Source organism: Halyomorpha halys, unplaced genomic scaffold (genome assembly GCF_000696795.3).
Source record: "Halyomorpha halys isolate HHAL.00 unplaced genomic scaffold, Hhal_1.1 Scaffold241.1, whole genome shotgun sequence".
Lineage (NCBI taxonomy): Eukaryota > Metazoa > Arthropoda > Insecta > Hemiptera > Pentatomidae > Halyomorpha > Halyomorpha halys.
Genome location: NW_027105010.1, coordinates 154029 through 167604, shown reverse-complemented (window position 1 = coordinate 167604; position 13576 = coordinate 154029). Strand labels below are relative to the sequence as shown.

At 32.1% G+C, this 13576-nt stretch overlaps 2 protein-coding genes across 8 annotated transcripts in view; both read left to right on the top strand.

Moving 5' to 3' along the window:
- The window catches only part of LOC106680078 (uncharacterized), a 280185-nt gene extending 277675 nt beyond the window's left edge, over nt 1-2510 (top strand). For all 7 annotated transcript variants that reach the window (XM_014419552.2, XM_014419547.2, XM_014419550.2 and 4 more), the window contains one exon: nt 1162-2510. In XM_014419552.2, the coding sequence (XP_014275038.1) occupies nt 1162-1282 (121 nt within the window). In that variant the 3' untranslated portion in view covers nt 1283-2510. The remainder of the gene's footprint in view (nt 1-1161) is intronic.
- A 6986-nt stretch (nt 2511-9496) lies between these two features.
- The window catches only part of LOC106680082 (lysine-specific demethylase 5), a 64095-nt gene continuing 60015 nt past the window's right edge, over nt 9497-13576 (top strand). Inside the window, exon 1 of the mRNA XM_067047258.1 lies at nt 9497-9819. Within this exon, the coding sequence (XP_066903359.1) occupies nt 9631-9819 (189 nt within the window). The 5' untranslated portion in view covers nt 9497-9630. The remainder of the gene's footprint in view (nt 9820-13576) is intronic.

Here is a 13576-nt window from a genome sequence, read left to right as displayed (position 1 = left end):
TCAATCTGTCAAGGGCCTCTCGGCAGACGATTGTGTTTGAGCTCCGAGTGTCTACCAGACAGCTTACTCCTCTCTTCCCTCGTATAATAGGCAGACCGCCGTGCTGTCCTCTCACATGATGGTTCTCTAACGTGCGGTCAACATAACGTGCAGTGCACCACAGTAAAAAAAAACAAAAAAAAAAAAAAACATTAATTGAATAATTAACAAAAGAATAAAAAAGGAAAAAATTGGTGATCCTAGGGAGTAGTGGCATGCGCAAACCCCAGCGCACTACCCCACTGCTCCCGCACCCCGTATGCCAGAGATGGCAAGGGAGGGGGATAAAAAAAAAAAAAAGGTAGCACTTTCAATCACTGCTTTAAGTTAGAAGATTGCTTGGCTATCTTCATCTTCATCAGTTCTATAGTACTGTAATATGGAGATTGCAAGTAACTCTTTGTCAAGATTGGGTCTTAGGCAGTGGATCTGTTTAACAGGTGTTAGTGGGATTTTAAAAAAAGATACCTTAGGGCATGAGTGTAGGGGTTTACAACGGATAGTAAAGGTGATTTGTTGGGATTTGTTAGGATTTATTTTGATTCTCAATTTGAGACACCATTCTTCAATGGATGTTATGATTAACTAAAGAGGGACCGGGATTCGATGCGACAACCTCTGGATTGGTAGACTGGCACGTTACCACGCTGCTACCGCTGCCCCCCTAAGCATACTTTATATTAATACTTTTATAAATGGCTTCTAACAAATATAGGAAGTCAACAAAATATTCAAATTAAAAAATATCTATATTTTGTTTTTAAATATCAAACAATTTCAATACAGACTCAAATGTTTTGACTGGCTCTGTAAAAACATAAGTGGTGCTATTTATCCAACAAGTATATACATTTTATTTTTGAATAAGATAAACCTTATTTTAGATTACTAAATAATATAGATGTATATAGTCTATACATATATATTATTTATAACTATAATTTTTATTATATATTGTGTAGTTATTGTAACATAATCGTCATCGACAACGTTGTTCACGTCAGGTATTATCAAGAAATATTTATTCAATATACTTTATTATAATTAACATAGTCCCTTACATTATGTTTTCATCAGAACTTTATTTTTTTAATTTTAAAGTTTTTGTATTTTACAATTCAGGTCCAGTGTTACCAATATGCAATCTGAATTCCAGCCTCCTCTCAAAGAAATGGAAGAATTAGAATTAATAATCTTTGAATATGGACAAGAAAAGAGGATTCATCAAGAACAAAACAAATGATGTGGGCAGAAAATAAGGTGGTTGACTGTTTCCGTGATTAATTTATTTTCTAGAGAGCTAAGAAATAATAAAGATGTTTTTAAGTCATCAACTTTCAACCTCGATAATTGTGTGGTCTTTAGATGATTATATTGATTTGCTCATAATACCTATTGGTGGTGCAAGGGGTCTACAGTTATCTTTCAGCCCACACACCAACTAGATTTGTTTCAACCTTATTGCGAATTTCACTGTTAGGACTCGTCCTAACCTGGCAAGAATAACGCGATGGTCGCTTGGTGGGACAAAAAAACCCCACAAATATATAAAATATACTTAAGTGTCCTTGTTGAACATTTTAAATTCAATGAGTTTACTTATTTAACTTAAAATTTTTATTAAGGATACTTTAATATATTTTATATATGAGTACTTGGTATTTTTTTTTGTTCCACCAAGCGACCATCACGCTATTCTTGTCCAAAATTTCTGCTTGGTAAGTCACCGATGACTTCTCTGTTAAGAGTTTTTATTGTGAGTCCGTATGATAAATTCGTCGTGACATTACCAAGCAGGAATACCTGTCAGTGGAAAGACATAATATTGATGTAGATGACTTTGGGGTTCTATTTTCAACAAACCGGAAAAAAAAAATCTATTTCATTTAATTTTATCCTAAATTTGATGTACAAATAATTGTTGAACCATTTATAACCAAAGAAATAAACTAAAAGTCATATGGAAAGCCTGAATTTAATTGAAATTGAAATCCTGTTACTAAGCATATATGCTATATATGTTAAGTCAGAGTAAGTGCATGTATGAGATTTTTCTCAACTTTGTTTTCTTGGAAATGCTACAATATATACCATAGATGAAACTTTCCTAACTAAATAAATTTGAGAAAAATCCCAATTTATGCATTTAAACTGACTTACCTTATGCATGTATACTTTTTACCCATTGAACCACTATAAATACAAAATGTTTAGTTTTAAGTTACAAATTTTAAAATCTTAATTAGATGCAAGTGTTTTTTTCAGCTACTGCTTTAATTACAATGTAGTATAATCGAACGACAAAGTAAGCAAATCCCCAGCTTACTATTATTTTTCAGATTATCCTTATCTAATATAAAAACTGTCACCTGCCTTATGTCTTACCACCTACTGTACACTAATTTATTCATTAATACATTAAGTTTCAAATAGTTCAAATGTAAAAATAAAGATTTTTTTTTGTAAATTTATGTTTGATTATTTTATTTTTAATAAAAACCTGCTGAATAAATTGTTTTGTTTTATAATACTCTTTAACTTATAGTGTTTGAAAACTAATAACATTAAGTCTCATCATTAACAAACTAATTATGGCCTAGAGTTAATGACAAGATACATCCATTTTGCATTTTAGCTACATACTATCGTTCAGAGAAGAACAAATCTTCTTAATTATAATATCTATATAAATAAATATATCTGGTTACCTAAGGGACCTGATCCGTGTTTTACTCCGGGATCCCTTTATTGTAATTTGGAAGAATTTAATAAGAGTGTTAATATAATTATATTTTCGAAGCCAAATTTAATCGCTGGAGGCGCAGGCAGTAACAAATTAATTAATAGAGTAATGTAATGACAGAGATTCCGTTGGTCACATGTATATGAATATAATTTGGTTATCTATCTTATGTCTTCGCCGCCACGGTTATGTCCTGGTGTCTTCCTATGAGTGGCGCTTCCTAGAATGAGGCTTTGTACGTCGGTGAGCGAAAATGGTGAACACTCTGTGTATTGCTCGCTCTTACGTGTCACTCATGCAGAGGCTGGCCAGTAAGTCCTTATGTATCTGACCTGGTGGTAGAGGTAACAAGGTTCTGTCGTACTTAGAGTAACCCCACTGTGGGTGTCCTCAATAAGCGTCCTAAAAGCATTTCAATGACCTTTGGGGTGGGAGGAGGAGAAGGAAAACACTGAAAATGAGACCAATTACTCCATAAATTATATTAACAAAAACTGTACTGAACAAATCGAATATGTGTAAATCTGACTTATCGAGCCGTTCGTAGCTGAGCGAGTATAAGTTCTAACTTAGATTGGCTCGTGACTGCAGAGAATCCGGCCTGGAGATCGACTTTGATATCTGTGGTGGTCCCACGAAATGAAAACCTGACCCCTCCCCCACCATGGTTAAAATAGGGTGGTGACCAATAATTAACCCCAACAAAAAATCTGATACGCGACCCATCTCAATTTGGTTCAGCCAAATTTACAATTGAGAGGAGTGGGGGACGGGAAAGGCGCAGTCTGCTTGAAGGAAGGGAAAATTTTAACCTGGCTCCAACACTCAAATAAGAAAATATGGCTAGTAGGCTACAAAACACATACATATATTAAAATTTCGAGACCAAAAGTGCATGCATATAACGAGCATTAATAAATAATTAACGAATACAATAAATTAGTACGCTACCACTTGTGAAGATACATACATGAAATCTAGTGCAATCATTATATCATTTATTAAGAATAATGACCGCATGAGATATATAGTCTAATTTTGGCTGATTAGTGTCTTCGTCTGTAATTAGGAAAAATTCTGTACGCTAGATGATTTTGCGTAAGGGTGCACGGACAAAAACATACCTAAACACAAAACCCTACGTGGCAGGAGTAATGTGATCTTCGGATACACTGGCAAAACCTTCGACTAAACAGACCAGAATGAAAACAGACGACGGAAAGTCGTCTATTGCGAGGTAGGTAAAAAAATAATTATAAGGAAACAACAATGGATTGATCCTCATAGAGTGCAAGTTCTGCCACCCAGCATGAAAAGCCCAAACGTATTGAGAAAAAAATCACTAAAATCGTGTGTGTACAGGGTGACTTGGAAATTAGTTGGGTTACTTTAATATAGTCAAAGTGCAATCCGCACTAACATTTCCCTTTGATGGGGCGCATAACTGTGCTTCTGTAAAAACTTTTACATCTACTACTTGCTTCCGGCAGCCAGTACAAGTTCTTTACAGCCTAGCTTGCAGCGCGAATTGACAGACTGATGCAGCTGTTATGCGGCGGAATCACCGGTTTGGGATGCATTTACATCGACAACATTAAGGGTTATATTTCATGTTGGCTTCGGTCCATTCTCTTTGATACCACGAATTTAAAGGTCCACGCTCTGGCAATTGAACGGATCACATCCGACATACCTCGACGCCTGGTACCTCTGAAGGTGATCAATGATGTCCCTATTCCCGATCCCACTGACTTGCACGTTAACGTTGACCTACACTCCCACCTACTTCTGGTGCTCATAAAAAGGCTGTCAGGGATGGTCAACCGTATTTGGTAAGGTCTTCATTGAGAATTACTACCGTAATGCTTCATTCACTGGCATCTCCTCGTGTAGGATGATGCAGCCGTTTCGAAATCCATCCGGAAACCAAAGGAATACGACCTGCAGACCGTGGGAACGTAATGCTGACTTTTTTTTCCATTAGCTAAACGTACTTGAACTATTTATTAATCCCAGTGTATTGAGGTAAGTGTTTAAACTAAATTAAAATTCACAGAAAAAAACAGGAACTACTAATATTTCTATAGACAATATTGTAGCGGCTATTCACCAAAGTTTAACCCTTTGCACTCGGCACCGTTCTGACATTACCTACCATCAATTCGACACCACTTTTTCTTGAAAAGATAATAATAATCTTCATTTATTCTGGGATTGATCCCTTTAGAATAATTTACAGGCGTCAAAATTAGGCTTTAGAGCCTTAGAGTAAATTACAAAATAGAGATGAAATTACAAGATGTCATAAAATAAAATGAAACAATGAATTTAAAAATATACAAGTAAGAACCATAATTAACAGAATATATAAAATAATGATAAAACAAATAAAATAAAACCACTTGTCATATCATAAAACATAAAATGACTTCTGATAGTAAATAAAAAGAAAAAAAAATGATAAAAAATCAAATACAATTAAACTAAAAAGTAATAAATGAAAAGATATAATTTTTGCTAGTGTACTTATTTACAATTATAAGCGGAGATCTAAGACATAAAATACAGAAAATATATAAAGCTTATTTTGAAACTTTGAATTGTTATTCTTCCGGAATTAAGTGGACAGAAGGTAGTCGAAGATACGGGATTTGAAGATTGGAGGGTATTAGAACTACGAATAAAGGACGGAATAGAATTCCATAGGGAAGAGGTTGGATCCTATTACGATTGCCTTAGTCTTCTCTGCATTCAACTTAAGCTTGTTTTCTTGTGCCCACTGGCTAATTCTATTCAAGTCTTCCTGGATCTTCTCCGTAGCAACTAGGTGGGAAGTAGGGAAGGAAAGGTAAATTCGGAAATCATCTGCGTACAAATGGTATTGAGAATGTTGGATAAGGATGGGAAGGTCATTGATGTCGATAGCGAAAAGGGTAGGGGATAGGGATGAACCCTGAGGAACGCCACACGTGAGGGGTTGAGTCAGTGATGGAGGTTTATCAGGAACCACTACGTGCTGGGAACGATCGGATAGGAAGGATTGAAACCAGCGCAGAGCACTGTTGGATAGAGGAAGATTTCGTAGTTTGGTAAGCAGGATGTTGTGGTCAGCCGTATCAAATGCTTTGGAGAAATCCAGCAGGATAAGGATAGTTAGGTTTTGGTATTCCATGGCAGTTTGGAGGTCGTGGGTTATTTTAAGGAGAGCGGATCGTGTTGAATGGCCAGTTTGAAAGCCGGATTGGAGGGGATTGGTGAGGGAACGTTCTTCTAGGAAGTTTAAGAGTTGGTTTTGAACAAGGCGTTCAGCGGTTTTGAAAGGTTGGAGAGGAGAGAAAAAGGACGGAAGTCATTAGCTGAAGAAGGATACACCCTGGAATCGTGATATTATATAGTACAACTTTAGAACCAAGTAAGGCATTGTAATGAAATTTGTATTTGTGGACATTAAAGAACAAATATTTACAAAAAAAAAAAATATAAAAAAAACCTAATGATTATAAAATGAGAGAAAGGATAGAGAATTGGTTTGGAAATTACAAATAGTAAATTACGACATGACAACACTCTTATTACTGCGGAGATATTTACTATTCAACGCTTTTATTATGATTTGAGTTCTTATAAATTTATTTTTTAAATTTTCAGATTTCTTTATTATCTTATCAAGTTTTCCTATATCACTAAACCATACTCGTGTACCCTTTTTCCACTAATTGTACATATTGCTCAACGAATTAGAGAAGTCTATAGTCCGTCGTGAATACACTTCGTACGTTCTCTTTCTCCGTAAAACCCGTTGATTTATTTGTCATACAACTTGATATTTTCACCATATTTTAATCTGTTTTTGTACTTTTTTAATAGAGAACATGTGTTTCTTAAAAAAATCGTGGTGGAATAAGTTCATTCTTCCTAATCGCTAGTAAACTAGCATTCCGCTCAGAGGGCCAACCGAGTGATATGCTAGACTTACGTTGACCCCTGTGAGGGGATAACCGAGTGCAAAGGATTAATTTCATTGTTGAATATATCATTTCCTAAAGATTTCGACAAATAATGACTGCTCTCTTTAAGTAATGGGAGATTTTGAGAATGCTAAACGTGTTCTGCTTCAATTGAAACTTGATAAAATGTTCCTGAATTTTGTCACCCAATGCTAAGGCTACTCAATTTCAGCAATCTAGAATAGCAAAACTTGGGTATTCTGTGTTCCAGCACCATTAGCAATGATTCCTACTAGTTTAACACCCGCTTGAAGATTTTAAATTACACATGATATCTACCAGTTTCGAGTCTGACATATGAGTCAGGCATAAATTTAGGTAAGGGTAACAAAACCTTAAGAAATCTAAGTTACCTTAAAAACATGAGTATAGTTGGAATCCCAAATGTCCAAAAAATAAAGATGCATATTCTCAGAAATTGTACAGCTGAGTTTTAGTTTTCTAATCATCGCGCTTGCATGCCAGGAATGAAGTATTAGCTTGTTTTAAGAAATATAGCTGATGAAAAGAATGAAATTCCCAAATGAGTGAAATGACTATGGTATTCAATACATTACTAGTTAAAACTCAGTCGTTTGAAATTTTAAAAATTTCCAACTTTGTCCAACAGCGTAAATCGTTGCAAATGTTTTATTGACTTTCACGGTAAGTCTACTTTGAATTTCATAGTCCTCAAAGATATTTAAATTTCATTAAGCTCCTGTCCTGGAAGGTGGGAGCAACAATTTTAGAACTTTATTTTTGTTCACTGTAACACCTGTTGTGTTATGATCAATAATAATTTAACTACAGCTAAGAGGTTCAGGGAAAAAACTCCATCCGAGGATTCGTAACCATCTATGTCTATTCATCACACAATGTCTAGTAGCCAGTACTGTCTTAGATGGAAACTGTCATACGGTGTTCTAAGGCTAATAATACCCTTGCTTCACTGATCGCTCGTTGTTCGTTAGATCTCTCTTCGACATAGGCAATCATCCTATCTCAAGTCTTTTCTTAACATCTATCCATCTTGACACGTACTGTTTCAGGTCTTCTGATGTTCCTAGTTTACCACTCGTCATCTCGACAAATGGTGACCTAGTGTCATTATGTATTTAGTATCCCTAACACCTCCCGCAGCTTTGATTTTACCAATTAATGTTGCAAAATCAGAGGAAAAGGAAAGTAAGCTTGACCCACCTGAATATATCAGCAGACTTAAAAAGGGAAGACGGAGGAACGTTACGTTGATTTGAGTGAAACTTTTTTGGGCGATACTAAGTTAAAACTATTCGACTTGCGTCTCAGGGTTAGCATACCAGAAAAAAAATGTTTGTATAATTTTAACAATTCTGAATATTTTCGTTTTCTCTATTTGCTCTGAATGTTTCAAAGGTTAAGTTACACCAATCAGTCAGTTGCATAATGCAGAAAAAATATATATACAATGCTTATTGAATCATATGACTTTAAATGTATAAAATATTCAAAAAACTTTCATAAACATTATTTTTATGAAAAAGTCTGTCAGATTCATTCTTAGCAACCTTACAAGCACCCCACATAGAAATAAAAATTAAAAATTTTTAGACTTGATTTTTGGGAGGATTTTTTTTCTTCCAATAATAGGTGTTCACATAAAAAAAAAAGTTTGCTTGTATTGAATATGAAAAAAAAATGTGTGAGAAAGGTTTTTTTTTGTTTGAAACTACATTTTCTTCCTCATAAAGGCTTAATTCAAATGGTATTGGTGTGAATGGAAAGATCAAAGATCAAAGCTTTTCAATAGTTGCAGTAGTGTTAGGTTTAGATAAAATCCTTAGAAGTTATGCATTTTAACCTAAACGCCCGACATTGGAAGAAAAGAAATATTCACTCAAAAATAAAGTTCAAGAATTTTTTATTTCCATGAAAATGTGTATTTGAGGGCTTTTAACGACGCTAAAAACTAATCGGATTTAGATTTTTTTAAAAAATTGTTTATTTTAATCGAAGCATTTTTTTAAGAGTTTTTATTAAATTTAAACTCATTTAATACAATCAAAAGTAGCAATACATTTTTCTACGTCCATACAAAAAAAAAACTAATTGAAATATATAACCGTTGAATCCATGCGGAGCAAAGAGAGAAAACAAAAATATAAAAGATTGTTAAAATTATATAATTTTTTTTCTCGGTTCCTAGCCTCAAGGTTTATCAGAGGATCTGTTAAGGAACTAAACAAACACCTATTTCTAACATGACTTTTTTTTTTTTAATTCCATGAGATGATGAAATACCATATGTCTCAAAACGATGGATGTAGATTTCCAAGAGAGAGTGAAGGCCCCTCTAGCATCTACCTGGTCCTTCCTAGAAAATTATTGAAAAAGAAACACTAAGAAGTAAAACAAAAACTAAGGAAAACTTACTATTTTGTTTGCAAGTCAAGTACTTTGAAATACTAATAATAATTATAATTAAAATTAAATTTTATATTTTAGTTTTATCTGATGTATTACAAGGGCTTCCATTTATTTACCCCCCCCCCCTGAAACATTTGGTCAGATAAGTCGCTGGTTGAAACACATTCTAGAACTACTGCTAAGAATCACCCTGAATGTGATATATTGGGATTAAAAAGCATTAATAGTGTTTTGCTTTAGCATAAACAAAAAAAAATTATTAAGGAAATTTACCTGCACTCTGGTGGCTCCTGAGAACAACATGTTCTGTAAACTTAGTTTGAAAGGGTAGGTTCCCGCAATTATTTACTATGGATGAAGTGATTTATGTCATAATGTTTTGTTGACAGTCATTTGTCCCTTTAGGTTTTTTTTTTTTTTACATTTCGATTTTTTTGTTTATATGCACCGAAAATGAATCCAATGAGCGCTAAAGGTTACCTCTTGTCTTCTAATAAGTATTCAGAATTTAAATTTAAAGTTCCTCCTGAAGCCCCTGTGTTTGAACCAACTGATGAAGATTTTGAGAATCCTTTGCAGTATATTGATAGGATCAGGCCTGTTGCAGAAAAATGTGGGATTTGCAAAATTAGACCTCCACCTGTAAGTAAACAAATGATTTTTATGTTTAGTTTGAGCCATTCTTATGTGTCAAAGTTTCTACGTTTTTACAATTACTCTATTTTGAAGTATTATGTAGTGAGTAAGATTGTACTTTTTAAAAATAAAAGTTAGGTTTATTGTCACGATTATATATATTTATACCATTCATTCAACTAATGTTATTATATATGTACTAGTTTTCCTTAATATTAAGGGTAGTGTGAATTTGTCGATTTGGTTTTAAATCAAGTATCGTGTTATAAATTTTTTGGTTCCACCGTGAACTGAAAGTATCTTAATTTGAACTTATTTTTACAATGGCATGGCATTATCTTTCCTTTTTGGTCATGTCATTAACATATATATATATACATTCAATTGAAATAATAGTTGGTGTTATTGTGATATGTTTTGTTTTCTAATGATGTATTTTAGTGTATGGTTCTTCACTTGATTTACTGATGTCTATGATCATATTTATTAAAATTAGTATCAAATTAAGATAGTTTGTAACTTTCAATCCAAATCTCCATTGTAACTTTAAGCCCTCTTTCACTCTTTACCACTTTTTTAAATATTTTTACCTACAAATCAAACAATTGCTGGTTGTATCAAAACCAGTTTAAATGTATACACCCTTAAAAACACTCAAGTAAAGTAACTTAAAAAAAATTTCGCCTGACATTGGGAGGAAAGAAATACCCTCCTGAAAATCAAGTTCATGAATTTTTAATTTTTGATTTCTATGAAAATTCGTATTTGAGGCATTTTAGTGATGCTAATAAATAATCTGACTTAGTTGTTCGTTAAAAAAAAAAAATTATTTTTTCTATTTTATTCGAATTTTTTTTTTTTTTTGGTGTTTGTAATTCTATACATTTGAATTCATTTAATCCAATCAAAAGCATTAGTAGCTATACATTTTCCTAATTCTATACAAAAAAAAAAAAAAAATAATGGAATATATCAACCTTTGATTCCATATGGAGCAAAGAGAGAAAACTAAAATATTAAAAATTTCTAAAATTATATAAAATACTTTTTTCTCGGTTCCTAGCCTCTAGGAGCATTGACAAGAGTCCTCAGACATGTGACAAATATTTTTCTATATAGTATCCCTAGAAAAGTTTCCCTTATCCGTTCTATAGCCTCTCTTTGTTAGATTTTGTTTCAGACCTATCTGCTCAAAATTACTCGTAAAATAAGTGTTTTTCATTGTGCCTTTTATTCCCCTTACAACATTGTGACCTTGTATTGTTATTAATTGACATGTGAAAAATGTTGAACAATCATGCTTAGAAATTTTTTACATCTTTCTCTGTGCCAGAGGGCTTTAATTTTAATGGATCTGAATCTTTATTTTGTTCTTATAACAATTCAGTGTGATGTAGCCAGTTCCAAAAATATCTACCATCCAGAGGTTTTACAACCATTGCCAAAGATACCACAGACATTTTCAAGTAAAATGTTATTTGAATCCTATGAAAATTAATATGTGTTTAGTGGCTTTTAAGGATGCTAAAAAAGGAATCTGCTAATTTAAAATATTTTGTTGGTTGGCTTTACTAAAATGTTTTTATGGGGAGAACATGGTCAGGGGTGTGGTTAAAAAAAACTACACAAATAAACAAAACTTATTTATTTGTACCAATATTCCAACCTGAATTTCAGGGCTGAAAACAAAAAAAGATAGCAACCTTAATGCAGAAAAATATAAAAATAATAATAAAAAAACTTGGAAATATATATAACAATTAGTTAAGTTGATAGTAGTTAATTGATACTGATAGAAGATAAAATATAAACTTGTAGAGGTAAGAGTTATACTAAATAAATGATTAAAAAAATAATTAAAAAACAGATAAAGTTCAAGTAAATAAAGAAAAAAGCATAATGAAAGGTGTGGAAGAAAAAATGTAAATTAAGAGTAATGAAATTTACAAAATCAGATATTTTTGAGTAATGTCTAAAAATAATGAAAAACAATTTAAATCAACTTAATGAAATCTATGAAAGAAAACAATATACATGGTAAAATGGGCAAAAATCGAAATGGAATATGTTACAATGGATAAAAGATACACTGTAATATAGATAAGTGAAAATAAAAAGCTAAATTAACTATAGAATGTCCAGAAAATTTAATAAGGAAGAAGCAAGAGAGAAGAGGTATGGAGAGTGAAAAAAAAGAAGAAAGAAATATTTAAAAAAGACAGAGAAACTTCTTTAGGAGTAACTTTCCTCTCAACTGAGTGGATACTAACTCGTCCAGTGGACAGCAGGCATACTAGTATAAAAATATGTTAAACGAAGTGGATATTGTTATGTTATGTTATGTTAAAAGTGTTTAAATAAAATAAAAAAGTAGAAAAAACAAAATTAAAAGTTTATAGGGTAAAATTACAGAATAACTAGTGTGAAACAAATAACTCTAAGCACGAAAGGTCAGAAAATTATAGAAATATGTACTTGATGAAAGAAATAAGTGATGACGAAGATTAGACAATGAAAATGACATGTTGACGATTGGTGACTGTAGAAAATGATTAAAAAGTGTAAAAACGTATAAAAAGAAGATCAGTAATGTTTATTTTAGCTTATTATTTTTCCTTATCTATATTACTGTGTATCTTTATCCATTATAATATATATTGTTTGTTTTTTTTTCCTTTATAGCTTATATATAGGTTGTTTTCTTCCTTGCATTTAATTAGATTGATTTAAATTGTTTTTCATTATTTTTAGACATTACTTGCATATTTCATTTTGTTAATTCCATTACTTTTACTTAAAATTTTTTTCTATACCTTTCATTATGTTTATTTCTTTATTTATTGAACTCTATCTGGTTTTTAATTTTTTTTATCATTTATTTTGTATAATTCTTATCTCCACAATATTATATTTTATCTTCTATTAGTATCAATCAGCTATTATCTACTTAATTTATTGTTATATATATTTCCAAGTTTGTTAATTATTATTTTCTTTTTTATCCCTATGTTTTTCTGCATTAAGGTTGTTATCTAATTTTGTTTTTTCAGCCGTAATGAAGACCTGAAATTAAGGTCGAAACTTCAGCGAAAATAAATAATGGTGGTTTATTTGTGTATCTTTGCTAATCGCACCTCTGACCATCTCCTACTGGACCCTACCAACTGGAGGTATATAATAAAACTTATGAGAAACGTTTTTTTGTTTGAAACTACTTTTTCTTCCTTATAAAGGCATAATCCTAATAGTATTGGATTGGGTAGAAAGATTAAAAATTTAACTTTTCTATGGTTGCAGTAGTGTTAGGTCTGGATAAAATCCTGTATCAATGCATAAAAACTATGCATTTTTACGCAAACGTCCGACACTAGAAGAAAAGAAATATACTCCAAAAATCAAGTTCAAGAATTTAAATTTTTGATTTCTTCGAGAATTCGTATTTGAACTGTTTATTTACTTTTTCATTAAAAAAAAAAAATGATGAATGGAATATGGTTCAGGTGCGGTAAAAAAAACCCAAATAGTAGATAATCATACTATTTTATTGAGCCAACATTTCGCCCCACATTGCAGGGCTTCGTCAGGGCTAAAAAAGATACAAACACATAGTTACAAAAGGAAAAAAAGAGAAAAAAACATAAGTGTAAAATAACAGGGGTATAAAATGTAAAAAAGTAAGATATAATAAGAAAAATTAAAGGTTGTAAATAGTAAATGAAAAGGGTAATAGTAACAGATTGATAAGAGAAGAAAGATTAAAGAA